This window comes from Takifugu flavidus, chromosome 9 (genome assembly GCF_003711565.1).
Source record: "Takifugu flavidus isolate HTHZ2018 chromosome 9, ASM371156v2, whole genome shotgun sequence".
Taxonomy (NCBI): Eukaryota; Metazoa; Chordata; class Actinopteri; order Tetraodontiformes; family Tetraodontidae; genus Takifugu; species Takifugu flavidus.
Genome location: NC_079528.1, coordinates 6,813,751 through 6,833,674, shown reverse-complemented (window position 1 = coordinate 6,833,674; position 19,924 = coordinate 6,813,751). Strand labels below are relative to the sequence as shown.

At 40.7% G+C, this 19,924-nt stretch overlaps 1 protein-coding gene across 1 annotated transcript in view; it reads right to left on the bottom strand.

Annotated features, from left to right (window-relative positions):
- rxfp1 (relaxin family peptide receptor 1) overlaps positions 1–19,924 on the bottom strand; it is a 32,747-nt gene that overhangs the window by 2,147 nt on the left and 10,676 nt on the right. The window contains exons 3-17 of the mRNA XM_057043575.1: positions 11,408–11,491; positions 10,427–10,532; positions 8,229–8,300; positions 7,877–7,948; positions 7,493–7,564; positions 7,254–7,325; positions 5,802–5,870; positions 5,618–5,689; positions 5,437–5,508; positions 3,965–4,036; positions 3,610–3,681; positions 3,338–3,409; positions 2,202–2,431; positions 828–1,238; positions 380–598 (exon numbers count right to left, since the gene is read on the bottom strand). Coding sequence (XP_056899555.1) covers positions 380–598; positions 828–1,238; positions 2,202–2,431; positions 3,338–3,409; positions 3,610–3,681; positions 3,965–4,036; positions 5,437–5,508; positions 5,618–5,689; positions 5,802–5,870; positions 7,254–7,325; positions 7,493–7,564; positions 7,877–7,948; positions 8,229–8,300; positions 10,427–10,532; positions 11,408–11,491 — 1,767 coding nt within the window. The remainder of the gene's footprint in view (positions 1–379; positions 599–827; positions 1,239–2,201; positions 2,432–3,337; positions 3,410–3,609; positions 3,682–3,964; positions 4,037–5,436; positions 5,509–5,617; positions 5,690–5,801; positions 5,871–7,253; positions 7,326–7,492; positions 7,565–7,876; positions 7,949–8,228; positions 8,301–10,426; positions 10,533–11,407; positions 11,492–19,924) is intronic.

The following is a 19,924-nucleotide window of genomic DNA, read 5'->3' as shown; positions in this document are numbered from 1 at the left end:
CACTACAGTAGACAATCCAGTAAGACACAATTATTGCAATGTACAACCCTGTTTCTGAAAATACTGGCGTGCTGTTTAAATTCTAATTCAATTCTTTTTGAAGCCCAGTTTTAACAGAATCAATCAACACAGCAACATGACTACTGGAACAGAGATAATTCCTGTAAGAATTCCTGTTTACATTTCTGGGGACTGAGGAAACCAATTACTCTAATTTTGTTCAGGAATGTTGGGAAGGCTTTCCTGCTTGTGGTTGATTTAGAAGCTCAGCTGCTCAACTCTCCTTCCATTTTTAGTGTTTTCAGATCATCACATTTTGTTACATTGACATTTCCAACATTTGGTAAAGAGGGTCGTGGACAAATGACTTCTACTGTACCGGGAATCTCCACGTGAAGTAGTGACAGGATCTTGAGGATGAAAATTGGGATCCAGCAAAGAGAGTCAGTGATGACGATAGAGAAGAACCTTTTGGCGATGGTCACCTCTTTCTTGATGTGGTTGCTGTATTTAGTAGTCTGGGTCCCTGTTCGCTGGATGTTATAAAACATGCTCGCGTAGGAGAAGACAATGATGAGAAATGCCACCAAGTTCAAACCTGCAGAGAGACAGAAGGTTATGTATCGGGACAAATTGACAATGGCAGTTTACTTTAAGGTTGCAGCATGGATTTATAAAAAAATTAACAAATCTATGCAAACCTATGCAAATGAATGTAAATACGCTCATTAAATAATGAAGCTGTGTTGTCACTTAGAGCTTAAGGGAATTAGTAAAGAAAACTAATGAAAAATATCAACAGTGAAAGTACTTTGGCAAATCCCCACCCAGGAAAATTACAATGGAGTACACATAAGCCCAAAGGGTCTCTGGCTGCTCGGAATGGAGAGGAAAACAAACTCCATTGGTCCCGTAAAAGTTGCGGAAAGGCTCCTTGCAGGCCAGCGGCAGAAAGGCAACAACGAAGCCGAACACCCAAATCCCAAGAAGTATCGAGACGGTTCTTTGCCAGCCAGGCGTCAAGTATTGGAAAGGGTAGACGATGCAGATGTATTTCTCCAGGGTGAGATAAGTGAGGAGGAGGACCGATACCTCTGTGGACAACATGGCCAAAGAACCAATGACCTGACACTGAATGCTGTCCATCCATGCCTGCGCATGCCGGTTGTACTCGCCACGGTACTTCAGATCATAAGCACCAATCATGAAAAGGTAGACCCCCATCAGTCCATCTGCGCCTGCAGATAGGAGAAGACTGATATTAAACAGACAGCTTCAAACAAACACTAAAGTGTTCAACCCTGAACTCAGATATACACAGATCACTTCCTGTCGACACCAGTTCCTTAAGGTTGTACACTTAAACGAGCAACTGTTTAAAAAAGCTTAAAAACGCCTGTATTTGGAATTCTGTGAGTACGACCTGACAAACACATGGATAACAGCCATACTGTGCACGTCCACACTTAGTTTTTAGAGCTAACACGTTTAACTACCTCCTAACATCATGACAGTGTCATTGTTTTTAAATACGTGCATTGTTACAAATGATGAGCATTCGTTAAATGAATCGAAAAAATTGTGCAGAGATATAGACAGACGTATCCCCCTCTTGTGCACTGGGAGCAGATGGGGCGGGGCAGAGCGGGAAGCCGCCGGCCATTTTCAGCACGCATTGATTATCAAATGTATTTTAATGTGGATGAGGGGTAGATTGAGCCCCCAGAGTCTTTGATCCTGGTTTCTCTGAGACACGTAAGATCAAGTCATAGAGCATATTTCATACATAGGTCCTGTCCATCTGCAATTACGTCACTGTTTCAGCCCTGCTTAAAATCCTTCCTTGACTTGAGCTGTTTTCATTCATTTTCTTCATTTTTTAATACCTTTCCACATTCCATTACATTTGTGATTCTGGTTTATTTTGGGGGTTAAAATACTGAACATCAATCAGGCATAACCAGAAGCGAGGCTCATATGGAACCGCTACCTGTGAACTGTCAATGCTGAGCCTTACAGATAGAGCTCCACATTTCCAAGGCAACTTTTTCCCTTTGAGCAGTCTGTGCTCTTGCAGATGAAAACCCCTCTAAATCTAAATGACATCACATGGGCTTTATCCACGCCAAACTGCAAAAATTCAATTCAAAATGGTAAAAAGGGGGACAAATGAAACCAAACATGAAGGGACTGTGACTTACAACAGAGGGAGATAATGCACATGGCGTGGAGTTTATTCTCAGATCGGATGTATGCACGCATGCAGATAACGAAGATGTTGCTGAAACAAGTGGTGGCAGAGACCACCCACACGAAGACCCTCAGCACGATGTTGGCCAGCAGGTCTTCAAAGGATGAAATCCCATCGGTGTTGGGTTTGCAGCTACGCACATGAGGAGCGTAGCCGCAGTACTGGAACTTCTTGAAGTAGCTGTCCAAATAAAGTAAACAGTTCTTAAAATGGAGAGTGCACTCTTGTGGCCTTCTGTATTTAATGCATAGTGACAGTGAGGGACAAAAAGCAATCAAAACTGTTATTATAAAATAGGTGTTTTTTGCAACCGCGATCTTCCTAAAGTAAAAAGAAAAGGGTTATTTTTGCCCTATGAGACATCGCTTACAGATAAAGATGTAAATCCAGTCATTTAATGTTTAACATGTCAAAAGTGGATGACATTTTAATAAAGAAAAGAAATGGTTCAACATGCTGTCCTCTCTTGTATCAAAGGGAGAGTAAATCCTCCATAACAATATGTAATGTAAGGAACATTTTTTAATTTACTGTAGGGAATCTACTTTATGAACCTCACAGATGCACCTTTTTATAGCATTACTCCTGACAGAGTCTCTAAGAAAAGAGGATTAGCCCGAGTAACAGGGGACCAGTTACTGTCGAGAAATGTTCCTTGAGAAAACATTTAAACAGGATCGCGATGCTAAGCAGCACTAAGACAGACAGGCGGAGACGGAAGTGGAGACAAATCATTTCATGCATAAATAGAAACAAAACAACAGAACACTTCAGGAGGAATTACAGTCAGAAACAGTTAATGGCCCATTGAAAATTCGCTACAATTTCACTACTGCTTAGGAAAAGCAGCACTTCTCTGAATGAGGCTGAAAATGCACCCATTTTCTGTCTGTTGCATCATTCCCAGGTCCCACATGTGTATACAGAGCCTTTTACCTACAGAAAAGATGGATTATGCTAAGCCCAACTCCAGCATCTCTCAGTTGGAAGAGAGGTCTGACAGACTCGATAAGGCTTGCTGGGGAATTGTGTGTGAAATACTCATGTGAAGGGCCACATATCAGGACTCAAGAACAGAACACTTACATGTGTGTCAAGTATTTAAGAGGCTCGAACATCCGCCGTTGTATGTTTTCAATTTCTATCCCTTCTATGCTTCTAGAAAATAAGAGAAACATTACACTTCACATGTACTGGCAGGGAAAAAAGCAGTAAATAACTGTACGATAACTTTATGAAGCACTTCAGCACTATTGAATTTAGATGCAAAGATTACAATTGATTTATTTTTTATTTGCTTTAGTGTTTGCCTTCTTTTTATTTTAAAGGTTTCATTCCCAACTCGAGATTCAACTCACAATGACTTCAGCTTGGCCAACTTATCAAAGTGGTTGACTTGGAGCTCCATTATTGGATTATATGATATATTCCTGACAAGAAAACATATACAAAGTCAGTACAGAAGAGCAATTGTGAGAGTTAGTTACTTGGTTCCATTACAAAATGTATTTCATCATAATCTAATAATCTGTTTTCTTTACATGCTGGTCAAATAAAGTTTGCACAGGTGTTCAGAACCCAAGTGTGTGCACAGTAACTCACTGTCAATCACTGAAAACTCAAGGATTGTAACTCGCCAGTAACACATTCACAAAGCTATTCTCGTGCTCACAACTGCGTATTCGTGTACGTATTTGTGCAAACACAACTCACAGCTGCAGCAAATCCTCCAGCAATAGAAAGAGATTTGGGGGGATGGCCACCAGTCTGTTGCTGGAGAGATCCCTGCACAGAGGCAAGTCCACGTTGGTGTCTTAGAGTGCAGAACTGGTTTTAATTTACGCATCATTTTAAAAGAAATCCTGTGTAATGGAGTCTGTTCTTCAAATTTAGTTGCAGCTAATTTAGCTTCCATTTACAGTTGTACTTTCTCAGTGCTTACATTCCAGGAATTATATTGCACTCTCTCTCTTTTTTAACTTTAGTCTCTCTAAGAGAAGGAAGCAACGTCTTGAAAAAAATGTCTCCAAAATTCTGACATTGACATATTCGTGAGACCACTATGTTGTCCCCTAATGTCTTTAGTCAAAGAGAAAAACCACAAGTGGAATCAATAAACCTTTCTGAAATTCCTGAGGACAAAACAATGCCTCTCATAAGCACAGTGAGGACAGTGATTGAGGAGCAATGAACGCAATAATTGAAGACTTCAGACAGCAGCAAATGTAAAACCAAGTCTAGTCCAGATCAGCTTTTCCAATGAGCCAAAAAGGACAAAATAAGAGTGGTGACAAAGCCTGTAGCAATATAATTAGCTGCTGCTAAAGAAAATAATTAAGGTAAACCCGACTTGTGACTTAGCTTTTAAAGCCTTTTAAACTCTTTCTATTCTTTTTTGAAAGCTATCAATGTGACAATTTTGTCATGTTGATATTCTAAGGCAATGCATACAGTTCATAACAAAGAATGATTAACTTTCTCACAGGAAAAAAAAAGACTGTACCTATCATGCAGTTTGAGAACAAGTTGTAAGAACACTAACCTGCTGATTGGAACATATGAATTTTTCACATACATTAAGAAACTTGTGCTTCTGAGGGATTTTATGTGCTGTCTACACCCTGACTGATTAGAAGCAAAGCAGTGGAATTTGGAATTCCAAAGAAAGAAAATTGCTTAGAAAACCAAAAGGTATGTAATGATTTTACTCTTTAGCCATTAGCTGTTAACGACAACATGTGCTAGTCATTGTACTTGGTAGCTTCTTTGTGTACTTGGGACAGATGGTGAAGAGATGAAAAGATTTGAGGTGGATGTGTAGCATCAATTAATAATAAGGTCTGCTGAGGAGAAACTTAGAATTCTGAAAGCAGACAGAGCTTTTGCCAGAGCCTGAATTTCTAAACCTGGGCTGTGAGAAAACACATTACCTGCTGAAATAAAAACGTATGTTATGGGGAACAATAATTCTGCAGCCATGCGCCTGCAAAAATATGAAATGTTTGAAATGTTCCTAAAAGGATTAAAGAAGTCCCAGCACATCCAATCCTTTGGATGTGAGTTTTCTATCAAATTTGGAGTTGACATTAAGCGTACATTCTTCTGGGCAAATTGATAGGAACTGCATCAGTGCACAGTTTCATATTTTTGGGTTCATGGTAATAAAATTCTGATCGGTATCTTACAATTCACCAAGCTTCTGGGGGACCGAGAAAGCCTGTTCATCTATATGACTGATCCTGTTCTGCTGCAGAACCCTGTAAGGAAAGGGGAATGAAAAGAATCATCACTGCCAACGTCTGGACGTGTTAAATTCCCTGAAGTTACGCATGCAGCCCTTCATGGAAGTTAAAGTGGAATACTTACAGAACAGTGAGCATGCTGCATGAATGAAAAGAGACATTTCCGATGGTTTCTAGGAGGTTTCCTTCTAAATCCCTATACCGCAAAGAGCACGCGCATATAAACACGCATGACATATTAATAAAAAATGAACTTCTGATTAGAGTACAAGGCAGCCTTTGATACGTTGGCATGATACATCACTCACAGCCAGTTCAGCTTTGGCATTTCTCGACAGATGTCATCCAGCTTTGTCAAAGAGTTGTTCAGCAAAACCCTGTCAATCATAACGACACAATGAGGCGACTTAAATGTTAAAATGTCTTTAAGCGTAACTCACATTCAACAGAAAAATGCTAATTATAAGATGATAAACATAAACAACCCCCTTGATTAACAGTGAAGGATGGAAGGATATTCAAGACGCATCCTCACTTTTTTGAGTTTCACTGAAACTTGGCCTGTAAAGGGAAACCCAGGGCGTTCTGACAAAGATAATTAATTAAATAAAGAGCATAAAATAACAGGAGACGGCAGATGGTGGCAGGCCACTCCTTTAAAGTCTGAATTTATGAGGTAAGAACACAAACTAATCAGGCCGGTCTATATCAACGAGCACTCATGGATATCCCCAAATCATTTTTTTTCTCTGTTATAAAAGAACTCCTTTCAAAATCATTCACCATTGTGATTTCAGAAACGAAGTCAGCCCGAGGTAAATTGTTTAATCTCTTCTTCTTGACTACTATTGGTGGTTGCTGGAGCCCATCCCAGTTGCACCACTGGAGGAGTCGCCCACTCAACACACGGCCACGTCTGAGCATTTGGGGGTTCGGTACCTTGCTCAAAGGCACCTCAGCAGTGCTCTGAAGGTGTCTGGGTGTCCTCTCCTGTTACCAGCACACCTTCCTAACTTTTTCTCCACATCTGGGGCTTGAACTAACAACCCTCTGCTTCTCAGTCTTCACCATCTAGCCGTGACTCCTATATAGTTTTTTCTTAGAAATGGATGTTGGAATGCAGCGTCTGAACTCACAGGCACAGTATCGATGTTACATACTTATTAGGACAAAGAGTCCTATACTGATGCTTGTTAAAAAGGACAGATAACAAGCTCCTCAACTACTGAAAATTTACTGAAGCGTGAAAGCTCAAACAATGGATCAACAAGAGCTCCATGCAGGAGGGACGGCACATTTTTCTTTTTTCTAAGAGCGTCTCATTTAAGGGATGTTCTTCCATCCAGAAGTGTGACATTCATTTCATCTTCACAGATATTGCCCAGGGATTGACATTTGGAAAGTCAGGTGAGGGATATCCACCCAGTCTCGTGCCAAGTGTTCATTTTTACATGGAAAAGTGGTGTCTGATCCAACTGACTGACTGATGGTGTCACCTCTTCTTATTGCGTAGTGTGGCTGTGTTTGAATCAAACATTTAAGTTATTGCTGTCTGTACACCGCGGTCCTGTCATTATGGGGAGGATTTGATGGCTACAGCAACTTCCGAAAATTCCCCCGAATATTCGAAAATGTCAAACTGGTTAACGGAGGTGCATCAACAGAAATGTTGATTAATGTGAGCTTTCCTTATAACTGATGACATGAAAAATGAAACTGCAGGACATCAAGCATGAATATAAAAAATGAAACAAGCTCACAATAAAACAAGCGAGTTCAAACCAGAAAAGGTCATTGGGGACACTTGATGGATGTCATTATTTTCCAAGATCCTGCAGCAAAAACACAGAGACGGAGTTGAACTATCGCAATTCTCAAATGTGAACAAAGTATCAGCACAGCTTATTTGTTCCCCAAAATAAAGCCGTAAATACACCATCCTCTGGATGGACTTTCATATAGTCTTTTGATGCAGATGTAATTGTATAAAACAACATACAACCACTCCAACTTGTGCAGGTCCCGGAAGACCCCCGGCATGAGGACAGAAATCTTGTTATAGCTCAGATATCTACGACAGGAAGCAAGGATGAAGGAATATCTTAAGTTGAGGTTCCATGAATATAAATGAATAATATTACTGTAAGAAATTACATAGATATGTAAAGGGAAGAAAATTCCACCGCTGGGTTATGCACAGTTCATTTCCACTGCCTCAACTGTTCATTTTCACTGCCAACTTGATGTCACATAGGTTAAATTTGTACATTTCATGTTGACCAGTGTCAAAGAAGGAGATCTTTAAATCAGTCATTCGAGTAAAATTACAAGCTGCAGAAAATGTGTTTACAAACAAGAAGATTTATGGAGATGTGCAACTTACAGCCTTGTTAAATTATAAAGACCTCTGAATGCATCAGGATGCACATCTTGAATCCTGTTGTGCTGGAGATACCTGCATTTTCAAAAAAAGCAACAAAAAGGGTCAAGTCAGTTCACATGAAGATAACAAAATTATCTATAATTTAGAAAATAACTACTAGAATTTTTCAAAGCTGCTATAAATTCATGGTGATGTGTTTTTGCTGTGCTCTGCAATGCTTTTAATCCAGTCAAGCCTCCGTAGTGGCGATTAGCTTTGTTTATGGCGATTATCTTTGTCAGTACCGGTAATCTAAAGCCATATAGTTATGGAGGGTAAAGTTAAAATATATTAAATAGAAAATTCAACTTACAGTTTCTGGAGGCTCTGATACCTAAAGAACATCTTTGCTTTCAGCTCCTGAAGAAGATTTCTTTGAAGGGACCTGTAGGAGCAGAAGCCTTTTAAAATGACAGCATGAGTGATTTTATCGTCATGGAGCATTTTCACTCCGATGTTTTTCAAGGACAATAAGAAAATTAAAAGATATTATTAAAGTGCCCCTCAAGCCATCAATTAAACATTGCCCTGATAGCCGTAAGAATGGTCAGAATGTAATTTTGGCCTTTAAGTAGGACCACATAAAAACTCATCATTCATATTTTTTCCTTCCATCTGCCAAGTCCCTTAGAAAATTTGAATAATGTTGTTCTTCATCACGATCATTTACGTCATTGCATAGAATCACTTCAAATGTGTGGAAAATTTCATGAACTAGCTTAATTATTCCAATATCTTGGAGCTAATGAACAGTGGTTAAAAAAAAGAAGAAAAATGCTCCCATCAGAGTCAGTGGTAACCATCTTAAGGTTTCACACGGATTTAGTTCATGAGATTACAAACTGCATGTTCAATTACTGATTGGAACATGATTACAATGAGGTTTGGAACACATGGTGTGAGTTCTGATATTTAAATAATTCAGCCAAAGATATTAGAAGCACATGGGAGAAAAACAGCAAATTCCAAGAGGTTGTACACAAAGTGATGGGAACTGTTTTAAGAAATGGTGATGATTAGATCATTGACCTGACTTAATTTAATGATCTTTCTTAGACTTTATTGGACTGCTGTTGAATCCTGAGACTATGGATGGAAGTTAGCGTAGTTAGTTACGTAGCTGGTTTTAATGTTTATGGACAATTCATACAGTGTGAAGAAGTGCGGACGCATTGTTATACTCCTTTTGCGGTGGTGACGTCAAACATGTTTTTCATATATGGGTCATTATAAGTGTGCAGTATTGAATTAGTCCTCCGTGCATGCATGAAGGTGAAACCCTCTCAATATGCAACACCCACCATCAGCTTTGAAAACACGAAACTTCCCAGTGTGTCCATGTTTATTTTACGCTGTGTTGTTTTCCTCACCTTCTACTTATATGAGCTTTAACAAAATGTACAGTTTACATTTATTAGCTTTTTTATCTCCTACCTACTACCTGCCTTTCTTATCTACCTCCATATCCTCTGCCTTTGTAATGAACATATATTGAACACATACATATATATTACATCATGTTCTCAACATTCTTTTTTTCTTCAAAACATAAATAATACAGCTGTGGTGCTGTTTGTAGAATCTCTGCAGGCTGTACAGCTGATAATCATCTCAACATGTCACGTAGAGACAACAACAGCGATACAAACAACAGACAAAAGAGGATTAAAACAAGAAAGTAGGTAAACCCAGAAATTACATTTAAATCCAAGGTTTTGCAGAAACTACCAATGACGGCCACTTTATTAGGTTTGCCTAATAACACAGAAAGGGTTAATCAGCCTATCACATGGCCACAAATTGATGCATCATGAAGACGTGGTCAAGACAGCTAGTTGAAGTTCAAATCGAGCATCAGAATGGGGAAGGAAGAGGATTTAGGTCACTTGAAGCATGAGGCATGTTTGATGATCTAAGTGTCTCAGGAACTGCTGATCTACTGGGATTTTCACTTCCGACCAGCTCTGAGGTTTACAGAGAATGGTCCCAAAAACAGAAAACATCCAGTGAGCAGCAGTTGTGCAGCTGAAAAGGTGGCGGAAATGGCCAAAATCTCTGAGGAATGTTTCCAACACCTTTTTGTAAGTATGCCACAAAGAATTAAGGCAGCTCTGAAGGCAGAAGGGTGTACTTTATAAAGTGGCTGTTGACTCAACGTGGTTCTGGGAAACGAATAGAATCAAACAGGTTGCATTTCTATCTACCGTAGCCTCTGACATTTCAAGCGGCAAATCTACCTAAAAATATTTGCTCCTATTATTGCTCCTATTATTTTACTGGTGTCAGTCTGCAGGCCAGAAGTACCACCATGCTTTTGCACTGTCTTCTAACACATCAGGATAGCAAACTCACAGTTCAACACTTCATCAGTCACCTATCCAAATGAGAGTCACTTGAATCTGGCTTTAAAAAAATGGGCCTTGGCACTTGGCATGTGCTTTGACACATGACAACTCCACACTGCTTCAAGATATTGTGGAAAGAAAAAAATAAAACAGATTTCTGACTCACATCATGGTGACATTTACGGCCACCAATGGGATATCAGGAAGCTGCGCTCTGTCACAGTCCAGCTCCAGGTCCCGGCACAGGCAGAACTCTGGGACGGTCCCCAGCACTGGTGAAGGAATGTGAAGACCCGTCAGAGGACACTGACACCTTTATCAATCTGTCATCATGTGTGAAGTTTGTATTTATCATGGTCGAAAAAATGGCCCTGATATGTCAACAGACATTGGGGAATCATGTTGAGTTCAAATACTTACGTTATTGACGGCAGTAGTCCAGCCTGAATGTTCTGATTTCAAAAGCAAAGTGTAAGCCTGTAAATAATGTTGAAAAGCTTTGGCCCATATTTACATACTCCTCCTCTAAATAAAATGTAGTTAGATTTCTGTAGGACTCCAAGTTCTAATATGAAATGTCTTGCACTTCAATGAAAGTATTACCTTTGCAGAGTTCAGTAGAATTACTACCAATTATGGGAGGTAGCGTTTAGATTGTAAAACCAATCTTTTAAAAGGACCACAGAGAAGCTGTACATTAGCAGCTCTGAAAGCAGCAAAAGTTTAAAAATAAGGTAAAATGAAAATATAGAGTTACATTTGATCAAATGTTTACCAAATAAACTGATCAATTAAGTTGAGTGATTATCAGAATACGATTAACAGCTATGAAAAATGACCAACAATACTGTACTGCTGTAAAAGTAAAAATTCATCTTTTTTTGTATTGTGAATTTGGAGGTTTGAGGCCATTGTTGCAGCATTTGTTAAAGGTTTGCAGATTAAACAGTCACATCAGCCTTGCCTGGAACAGCTGCTGACAGGTTCTCTTTCGACCAACGTCAAACTTTATAAAAAGGAGTTTTAAAAAGGGAGCCTTGCACTCTTCACCCGACACATATTATTTTTACTCTAACTGCGAGACGGTAAATTCATTGGCACCATGTCGGCCTAAACAGTAGTGAGAGGTCTGAGCTTCAATACTTACGGCACATGTTGGACTTGACCACAGCATTGTAGCTCGGCATTCCGAAATACTTGTCGAAAAGATGGGGCCAGCCATTATTGTCTCCTGGAAAATGAAACAAAGAATAGAGAGAGCAAGAGCAGGACACCCATTAGTTGCTTGTCATTAGGCAGCCATTGCAAAATCATTCTCTCAGACCCTGAGTCAACTAAATATAATTTGTGGTGAAAGCCATTATTATTTGATACCCTCATGAAACTGGCAACTACTGAAAACACTGAAATCTTATGAGAACACTCAGGTCCAGCGACAACAGCTGTTTAGATAAACAGATTAAAATTAATCATATATATGATGATTGGTCCAAAACACTTTTTTTTAATTCAGCGTTAGCAAGTTGGAATATGATTTTGACCTGGACAATTCAAAACTAACAGATTTTTTAATGTAGCTATTTTTTTTTTCCATATGATTAATAGTAATTAAGAGCAGTTCTTTCTCAATACTACATCATTACCATGCACAACATGTTCTCACTCTCAATTCATCACTAATAAATCTGGGTTGGGTCCCAAATGGAGCTTCATGCAGCCCCCCAGCATAATGCTTTACATCCAAAGTCCCTTTTAGACAGACAACTTAATTTGAAATCATTTGAAACCTCCTCCTCCTCCTCATCATCATCCTCTCTGACAGGTTGATGATATGAAGGCTAGACTATAGTTTGGGATACAAACAGCCACATGGATTTAACATAGAAACCTGGGTAGGATTAGTAAGGAAAACAAATTATTATGATAAAGGCATTGTAATTTTAGTGATATATATTAGTTAGTATATTGGTTGTGCCAGTGCCATCAGAGATATTCGAACAGTGAGACCATTAAAGTTACAACACAACAAGAGAAATGTCAACAGAAAGCACATCCTCCCCCACCCCCACCCCTAGGTGAAATCTTTGGGTTATTCATTGAGAGGAAGCAACAGGGTCTTCATCATTGAGATATATATTGAGCTTTCTGTCATTTGTGAGATGATGGTCGAGGAAGCAGAATCCTCTTTCACAGTCAGCATTCGACACAGGAAGCATGAAGAGAGAGCTGAGTTCTGTGCATTGGTTCACACCTCTGAGGCCAGGACACTTGAACCTGACAGCCTCGACCTTTGAATACTCAGAAGCAAACTATCTTCCTATGGAATACAACCAAATCTGGATGTTAATGTACTGACCTGAATATATCTATAGTGTCAAATTGCTCTTGGCAAATACCGTATGCAGAGAACCACGCACCCATCGGTCTGTTCAATGTGAGACTATTATGGTCCTAAGCTCCTTAGATTTGGGACCTTTTTGTTCTGCCTCTCAGCTCTCCAACTTGCAACTTTGGGATTTAAAAGGCAGCTTGCACCAAGCTCAATGACTGAAAATGACTTTTCCTGTCAGTGTTTGCTGGTAGTTTTTCAGTTCCCTGTACAGCAGTAATTCCAAAATGGCAGTTTGGGTGTGCGGCTGAATTTTCATGATGCGCTGATGCCGCGACTCTGTCGGCTGTACGGGAAGCAGCCGTGATGGAAAACAGCACTCTGTCACCAGTTGATAAGCTTTCCTTTACTGTGTGGAACTGGGACACATAAAATGAGAAATACTCCAGTTGAGAGCTGATTAATAACACAGAAAGAAAAACCCTTAGAAAAAGAAACATCATTTTCAGATACATTCCAAAACACAAGGCACCCATAAAAGACCCAATAGAATAAGTACTAAGATATGTCAATAAATATTGGATTGATATTGACATCACTGCTAGGACATTGATTAAGGTCATACTGCCCTTTGAAGTGTGTAAAGAAAGAGCAGGACATTGTGAGTAATCTGTAGAACCACCCTAAATCAGTCACAGCAGGTGAGAGAATCACTAGAGATCAATAACAACAATGGAACAGGAGAAATCCAACAAATGGCAGCATTTTCCTGCCATTCACATTTATCGACGTGAGTCACTTACTCAAGATAATTGATCCCTTTCTCCCCCTGCAATTCCATCATTGCTTGAAAAGAGAGTAGCCAATTTGATGCAACTGGTTGTTAGCAGCGGAAGTGCTGATATGTGATGCGAGCCCACAAAGTGGCAGAAAATCCAAGTGCACAAGGCAATCAAGAATATGGTGGGATTCTCTGTCTGAGAGGAGAAGATTGTTCTTTGCAACTTAGAATCAGGCAACGCTGCCTTGTGTGTCAGAGCAAAACCAACACAAAGGGTTTCACCAGCATCATGTGCCTTATTGTAGTCTTTGATTAACTTGACTGTTCAGGTCATTGATGATGAAGTCACCATTGTTAGATGATTTCAGAGTTTGATGAACAAGTCAAGGGAAGAATACAGAAATATTGTGAGCGAGTTCTATTATTTGCTGAACAATTCTGAGGCTGAATGACAGAGCTGTGGTGCAACCAGGACACAATGACAGTTCACATGAAACCATTTTACTTGGAATTCCCCTCCAACCTGCGAAAGTGATGTATAAATGTTGGCAAGTGAACAGATGGGCTTGTGCTCAGGAGTCACCATGACCATGCACACTGACTCTCAATTAAGTCCTTTAAAATCTGGAGAATCAAACAACTGAGTGGTAATAATTTGCTTAGCCTTCAGTGATGCATCTCACCTCCATACTCTCACCACAGGATGTCGAGGAAATTTTAACTTATTAATATGATGGCACTTCTGATCAGATTGTTTCAGCCTATTTTTGCATCATAGGGTTTTGTTCTCCACCATTTCACAGGATTATATCATTACGCATGATACGCGGTGTGCAAGAGAGCAGTTGAAATAAAAACATGACCCGTCTCTCTTCTTACACAAATTCTATTAGCAATCATGCAATGTTTACTTTTACCTCCCCCAGGGGATTAACTGCCACATTAACATGGATTGTAAAAGAATTTTTCTAGTTTTCATTTTTGCAGCCACCCTTGGTGACCCTAAGCCATTTACTTTACACGTTCACATTCATGCATACGATTCAACGAAGTCTCAGCGTCAGTTCCAACAGGGGTTCAGTGTTTTGCTCAAGGACGCTTCGGCACAGAGTAGAAACAAACTCTGCTATCTGAGCTACAGTTACTGGAGGTAATGAGAAGATGGGAGGATACAACAGGGGTTTCATTCAACAGTGTGGGTTATTTATATTGTGGCTATCAGGAACCTCAACAATAAGCTGTTGCAGACATGATGTCATTATTATAAAATGACAATGCCACTACAAATGGGGCGGTGAGGGATTCAGTGTGCAGTTTAAGATTAGAATTAGACATCGCTGTCATAGTTCAGTCATTCAACTCTCCACGTTTTTCCAATGATCCTCTGCCGATGTCCCGCTCAGCCTGCCACCTACACCCACCATGTCAGTCTATTTGGGGCGCCTGTGCACGCGGCTGCTTCTCGTCATGATCTAGCATCTATCCACAAGCGCCTGACTCACTCCTGATTGGTTTTTGCCCTGTGAGACTTTGCAGTTTTCTGCGTGACTTCTTGATACAGACCTCCCCTGATTCTCATGCTTCGTCTGCCTCTTGGTAATTATTTCAGCTATCTGTCCCTGAGCAAGCTTTAAACCTCCTGTCTCCTGATTCTTGTTTACCTGTTTCTGAATGAACCCCTGGTTATGTTGTTCCTGCTACCTGCTCCTCATCAGATTGTCTGCCTGTGCTGTCGTGTCTCTGGTACCGAACCCCTGCTTTCCTTGACCCAGCTGTCTGCCACTGTGGTTTGTCTGCCTGCCAGAGTTGGAGTAAACCTTTGAACTGTCTCTTTGTGCCGAGTCTTTTGCTGGGATTGGGTTCATGCACCACCCGTTACAACAACTGTGAGGTGAGCCCACAATCTAAAATGCATTTATTGTAAAAAGACACACGTTTAGCACAAGGAAAACACATTAAGAAGTTTCTGGAAGAGAAGATCATGAGGGCAAGCCTGCTGCAAAAACTGGACCCATCAGCATCTGTTATTTTAGGGGTCAACTCATTTCTGTTCATTTTTCATGATTAGCTAATATTTATGGAAATCTATCCATTTGAAGAACTGCCACTAATTGGAAGTTTTGCTCTCTCAAAAGACAGAATGCAGAAGGTGCTGTTTTTCCATTACCACTTCATTAGAAAGAATGGAGAAACCGCACCGCTTTACACGAGGAGAAATTAATCTCCAATCAACATATTGTGTAGGGGTTTGGGTTGTATAATGGGCACTGAGACGAGGACGTGAATGCAATATGCTTAGGCGCAGGTCAATGAATTTAATTAAAGTGGGTTGTTTGGCTGGTTCATAATTAATCTCCGACACTTGCACCATCAAAAATATGATAATTTGGTTCACGTGATGTTCAGTGGGTGGTCTAATTAGATTGGAAGTATAGATGTGACTGTTGTAGTTAATCCATTACCAATTTCACTGCATCACTTTGAAATGTCTGCTTCAAAGGCAGGCCAATTTGTGACTGGTTTATATTGTTGTGATGATAGGCTTATGTCAATCTGCAGAAGCAAAACGACTCACTTTGCACATTGATAAAGGGTGGGCATCGCTGCAAAGGGAGATAAACAGAAACCACAGCATAAAGGGCTGAGTTGTGTGACCAACAGTGTGCGGCAGCACTTTTTAAAAATAAAAAAAAATCTCCCTCAGAGGCAAACACCAGGCAGATACTGAAGGAAGACAAAGTTCTTTCCATTCTTTTGTGGAGCAACCTTTGAATCACCTGAAAACGTAAAGAGGTTATGCGCTGTAGCCTCTTCCCGATTCCTGAGTTTCCAAATCACATTAGTGGGTCCTGCACCACTGTAATCTACCGGCTATCAATAAAAGCACCACTTCCGAACTGCTCTGACAAATCAGAGCACATAAAGAAAATACGAGCATGTGAGGGAGTAAATAACTAATTCAGCAGGATGCACACACACAATCAGTCGCATTTGAAGCGTATTTGATCTGTAAAGAAGGACAATTTAGAGCAGTTCTTCTCATACTTTAGAAGTGTTGTAATATTCAGCTCTCGGTTTTTGGCCATGCTGGTATCTTCTGTACTCAGTTTGACACAGCCAGAATATGTGATTACAAGCAGCACTGCGGGGGGTCTCTGTTCCGTTGTTTGATGCTTTGTTGGTGCGCTGATGCTCAAAAGCAGCGAGTGTAAAATCTGCAGCTTTTAGTCAGTGGGGACACACTGAAATCATCCAGGAGAGAACAAAACACGCTGTCGATGGTCGTCAACCTTTACTCAGCGAGTGTTAAACTCATGTTTGCTTCACATATTGTTCCAGGAGAAATCTGATCATATTAGCCTGATTATGCAAAAAAGTCCCAATAGGATCATAAAAAGTAATTCTGACTGTTGTGTTTTAAAACTACAGTTGAAATTAAACTGAAAATATATTTAGCAGATGCTAAGTCTAAGAAAATGTATGCATGTTAAAGAACAAACACTGGTGTTTGTGTTTTCTTATTCAAGTCTGGATGTCTCGTGAAATATACCAACATCTAGACATTGGCAGTTTAGCACTACTGGCTTCAAAGGGGTTTTAAATTGAAAATAATAATAAAAAATGAAAGATTGCATATTTAGCCCCTGCACTTGGTGAGATGCCAACAGATTTGGGGATTCTCTCTCTCTCCTCTTACAGCAGATGTTTTCAGGTCTCTACGCCGCTCCTGTATTGTCTTGGCTCGCGTGCTCAGGGTCGTTGTCTTGTTTTACCGTGATCTTTTGGCCCAGTCTGTTCTGAGTGCATGGGATCAGTTCTTTATGAGCTATAACTCTATACTTTCAGCTTTTCCTCAACTTTGACCAGGCTCCCTGAAAAACACCCCCACACTGCACCTATAACACTTCATCGAAACCATTGTGCCTGACTTCCTCTTAACATGATAGTTAGAATTCATTTTAATCTGATGACAGAAACATGGTTTCACAGACCTTTAGGTGCTTTTTCACATAGTCTGTCTCCAGATTCCCTTGTATCGGAGGCAGGTCTGTTGGCCTCATGGCTTGGTTATTACTCTTATGTTGTCTGTCAGCTGCTCCAGCAGTTTTTGCCACCTCTCTGACACATTAATTAGATTTTAACTTAACAGTGACTTTCTTTATTTGTACTAAATCCATATTGGCAGCTCCATTCAAACATATTGCAGTTCAATGTCCTGCATCAGCTCTGGACTCTAATTGCTTCATTTGCTCTGGAGTGACAAGAAATAGACGTTGGCATTAAGCCTCACTCCCTTTATTTCTCTTGAACATTAAACATAAAAGGTCTGAAAAGGGCTTGTATCTCTGGTGTGTCCATTTTCTATCTACATTTATTTAACCAGTTCTTACCCAGGATGGCAGGCGGGGAACTGTTTAAATATATGCTGCTGTTTCTTGTTCATTCAGAATGACAGCGGAACTATATTGACACGAAAAAACAGCAGCACTCAAACTGATACAGTTATTAAACCCAAACAGCAGGAAAACAACCCTAAAATATAGCTGGTTAATAATCGCATACACACAAATTTTAATTCAAAATTGCTTATGGGACTCTGGGCCTGCTACCGTGAGAGACAACCTGGTTTTATACTGAGCAGCAACAATTTCTTGGTATTCAAGAGAATTAATTCTCATTCAAATAAAATCAGGGACTAAGAGCTCAGTCCATCTGTACACATTGTTGCCCGGCACGTCTACTTATCCAACTGACACCCAAGAGTCTTTCTAGAGAAGCCTGCATGTCGTCATGGACAATGTAAGTAGGGACCGCAGGACACTGTTCATGATGGGAAAATATTCACAAGGGCATGCCTTTCGCAGCTCTACAGGCATTCGGTTTTTTTTGTCTTTCTTGTAAGCGGCTGTAGAAACACAGCATGCTCAGCATCCTCCCGATGGAATGGAACATGCAGGCAGACCCGGGTGAGAACCTTGTCACCAAAGGTGTCTGACCGTGTCCAGCAGGCAGCAACCGCTCTCATAAAGCTGTATGTGTCAGGCTTGAAATGAGTGTTCAGCTCTGTAGGCTCAGCACTTGCAGGTATCACAATGTGCAGGTATCACACGTGTTGTTACAGCCCCATTTCCCCAGTTCCCTCCTGTCCCTCTGCCCCAGTAATTTTCCTCTCTCCCTGCCTCTGCTCCACTCTACCTGCCAGCCACTCCCACCCCGTCAGCTCAACTCCACTCACCTGCAGCACAGCTGCAGCTTATTCCCAATCAGCCCTGCTTATAAGCCTCCCCTGCACTCTCTGTCTTTGCCAGATTGTTCTTCTGCGTTTCCATGCAAGACTCTCCGGCACTTATCTGCCTGACCTCCTGTTGCCGAACCTGTTTGCCCCTGCACCACCTGTCTCCCGGTAAACTCACCAGCCTTCCGTCCCTGACCACGACTTCTGCCTCAGCGTTTCTGGTTCCTGTCTGCTCACCTGGTTTTGACTTTGTTGCTGCTCGTCCCCAGTCTGTTCCGCTACATCATCAGCCTCATCTCCTGTAAGACCCTTTCTGTCACTCCTGTCCGCTGTCAGCGGAACTGCACGGTTCTGAGGATTTACGTCCTTCCCCCTTGGTTCCGCATTCCGGCTCTGCTCGACCCACTCCCCGAGCCCGCAACCCATAGACTTTGTGCGGGCCCTCAGCCTGAAGAACGGACTATTTCCTGTGTTTCCTGCCTGAGTTCCTGTTTGCCCGTGTGCTAATAAAAGTGATTACCACGGTCCAGTTTTCCAGAGTGCTGCTTGTGGATCCAAATTGCACCTGCCACACGTGTACTGCCACTAGCTCTCTTTCTGGCAAGTCTTACACTCATCTGCTAAAATAATATATGCATACAGTATCTGTGATGCTGCACTTTCCAGTATCATTCTGGATGGCATGCTGCAGTAGTTTACCTTTCTTGGTTAATACATCCAGTCACCTACTTATTTCTGGGTCATATTTGGAAACCAGGTCATTCCAAAGTTCTGCTGTTCAATCCACCTCGGTTTACCCTCACAATGTAAGTTGTGCAAAGAAAAGGAAGAGATCTTTTAAAACATGATGTGCTGTCCATATTTTATCCGCCTCCATAAGCTGCATTAGGGAAATGATCTCTTGGAAAAAGAATCTCTTGAGAAATTATTTTTCTTGAAATTTTCAGTACCATTTTGAGTCAGAAAAGGCTCATCTATCAACGACAGGTTTAGCAGTGGTTGTGACAGATCTTCTTGGGTAACGGTGGTTGTGCTATGCTGCTGAACCCTTTCTTCTATGACACATGAAATGCTGCTAAATTACCTCTACCTAATGTCTTTTTTTTTCTTTTTTTTTTTCCCTAAGGAAATGTTCATACTGACAGCCAGACATGAATGTTAGCGTTTGGCTTCTTTATTTTGCCTTACCGATGTGAGGAAGTGGCAAAGCGTGGGAGTTGATTTGGAGAGGGCAACCACGATGGATAGTAACTCATCAGACCTAACTGTACTTAAGAGGGGAAAAGACCAACTTGACAGTTCTTAAAATGGCAGGACT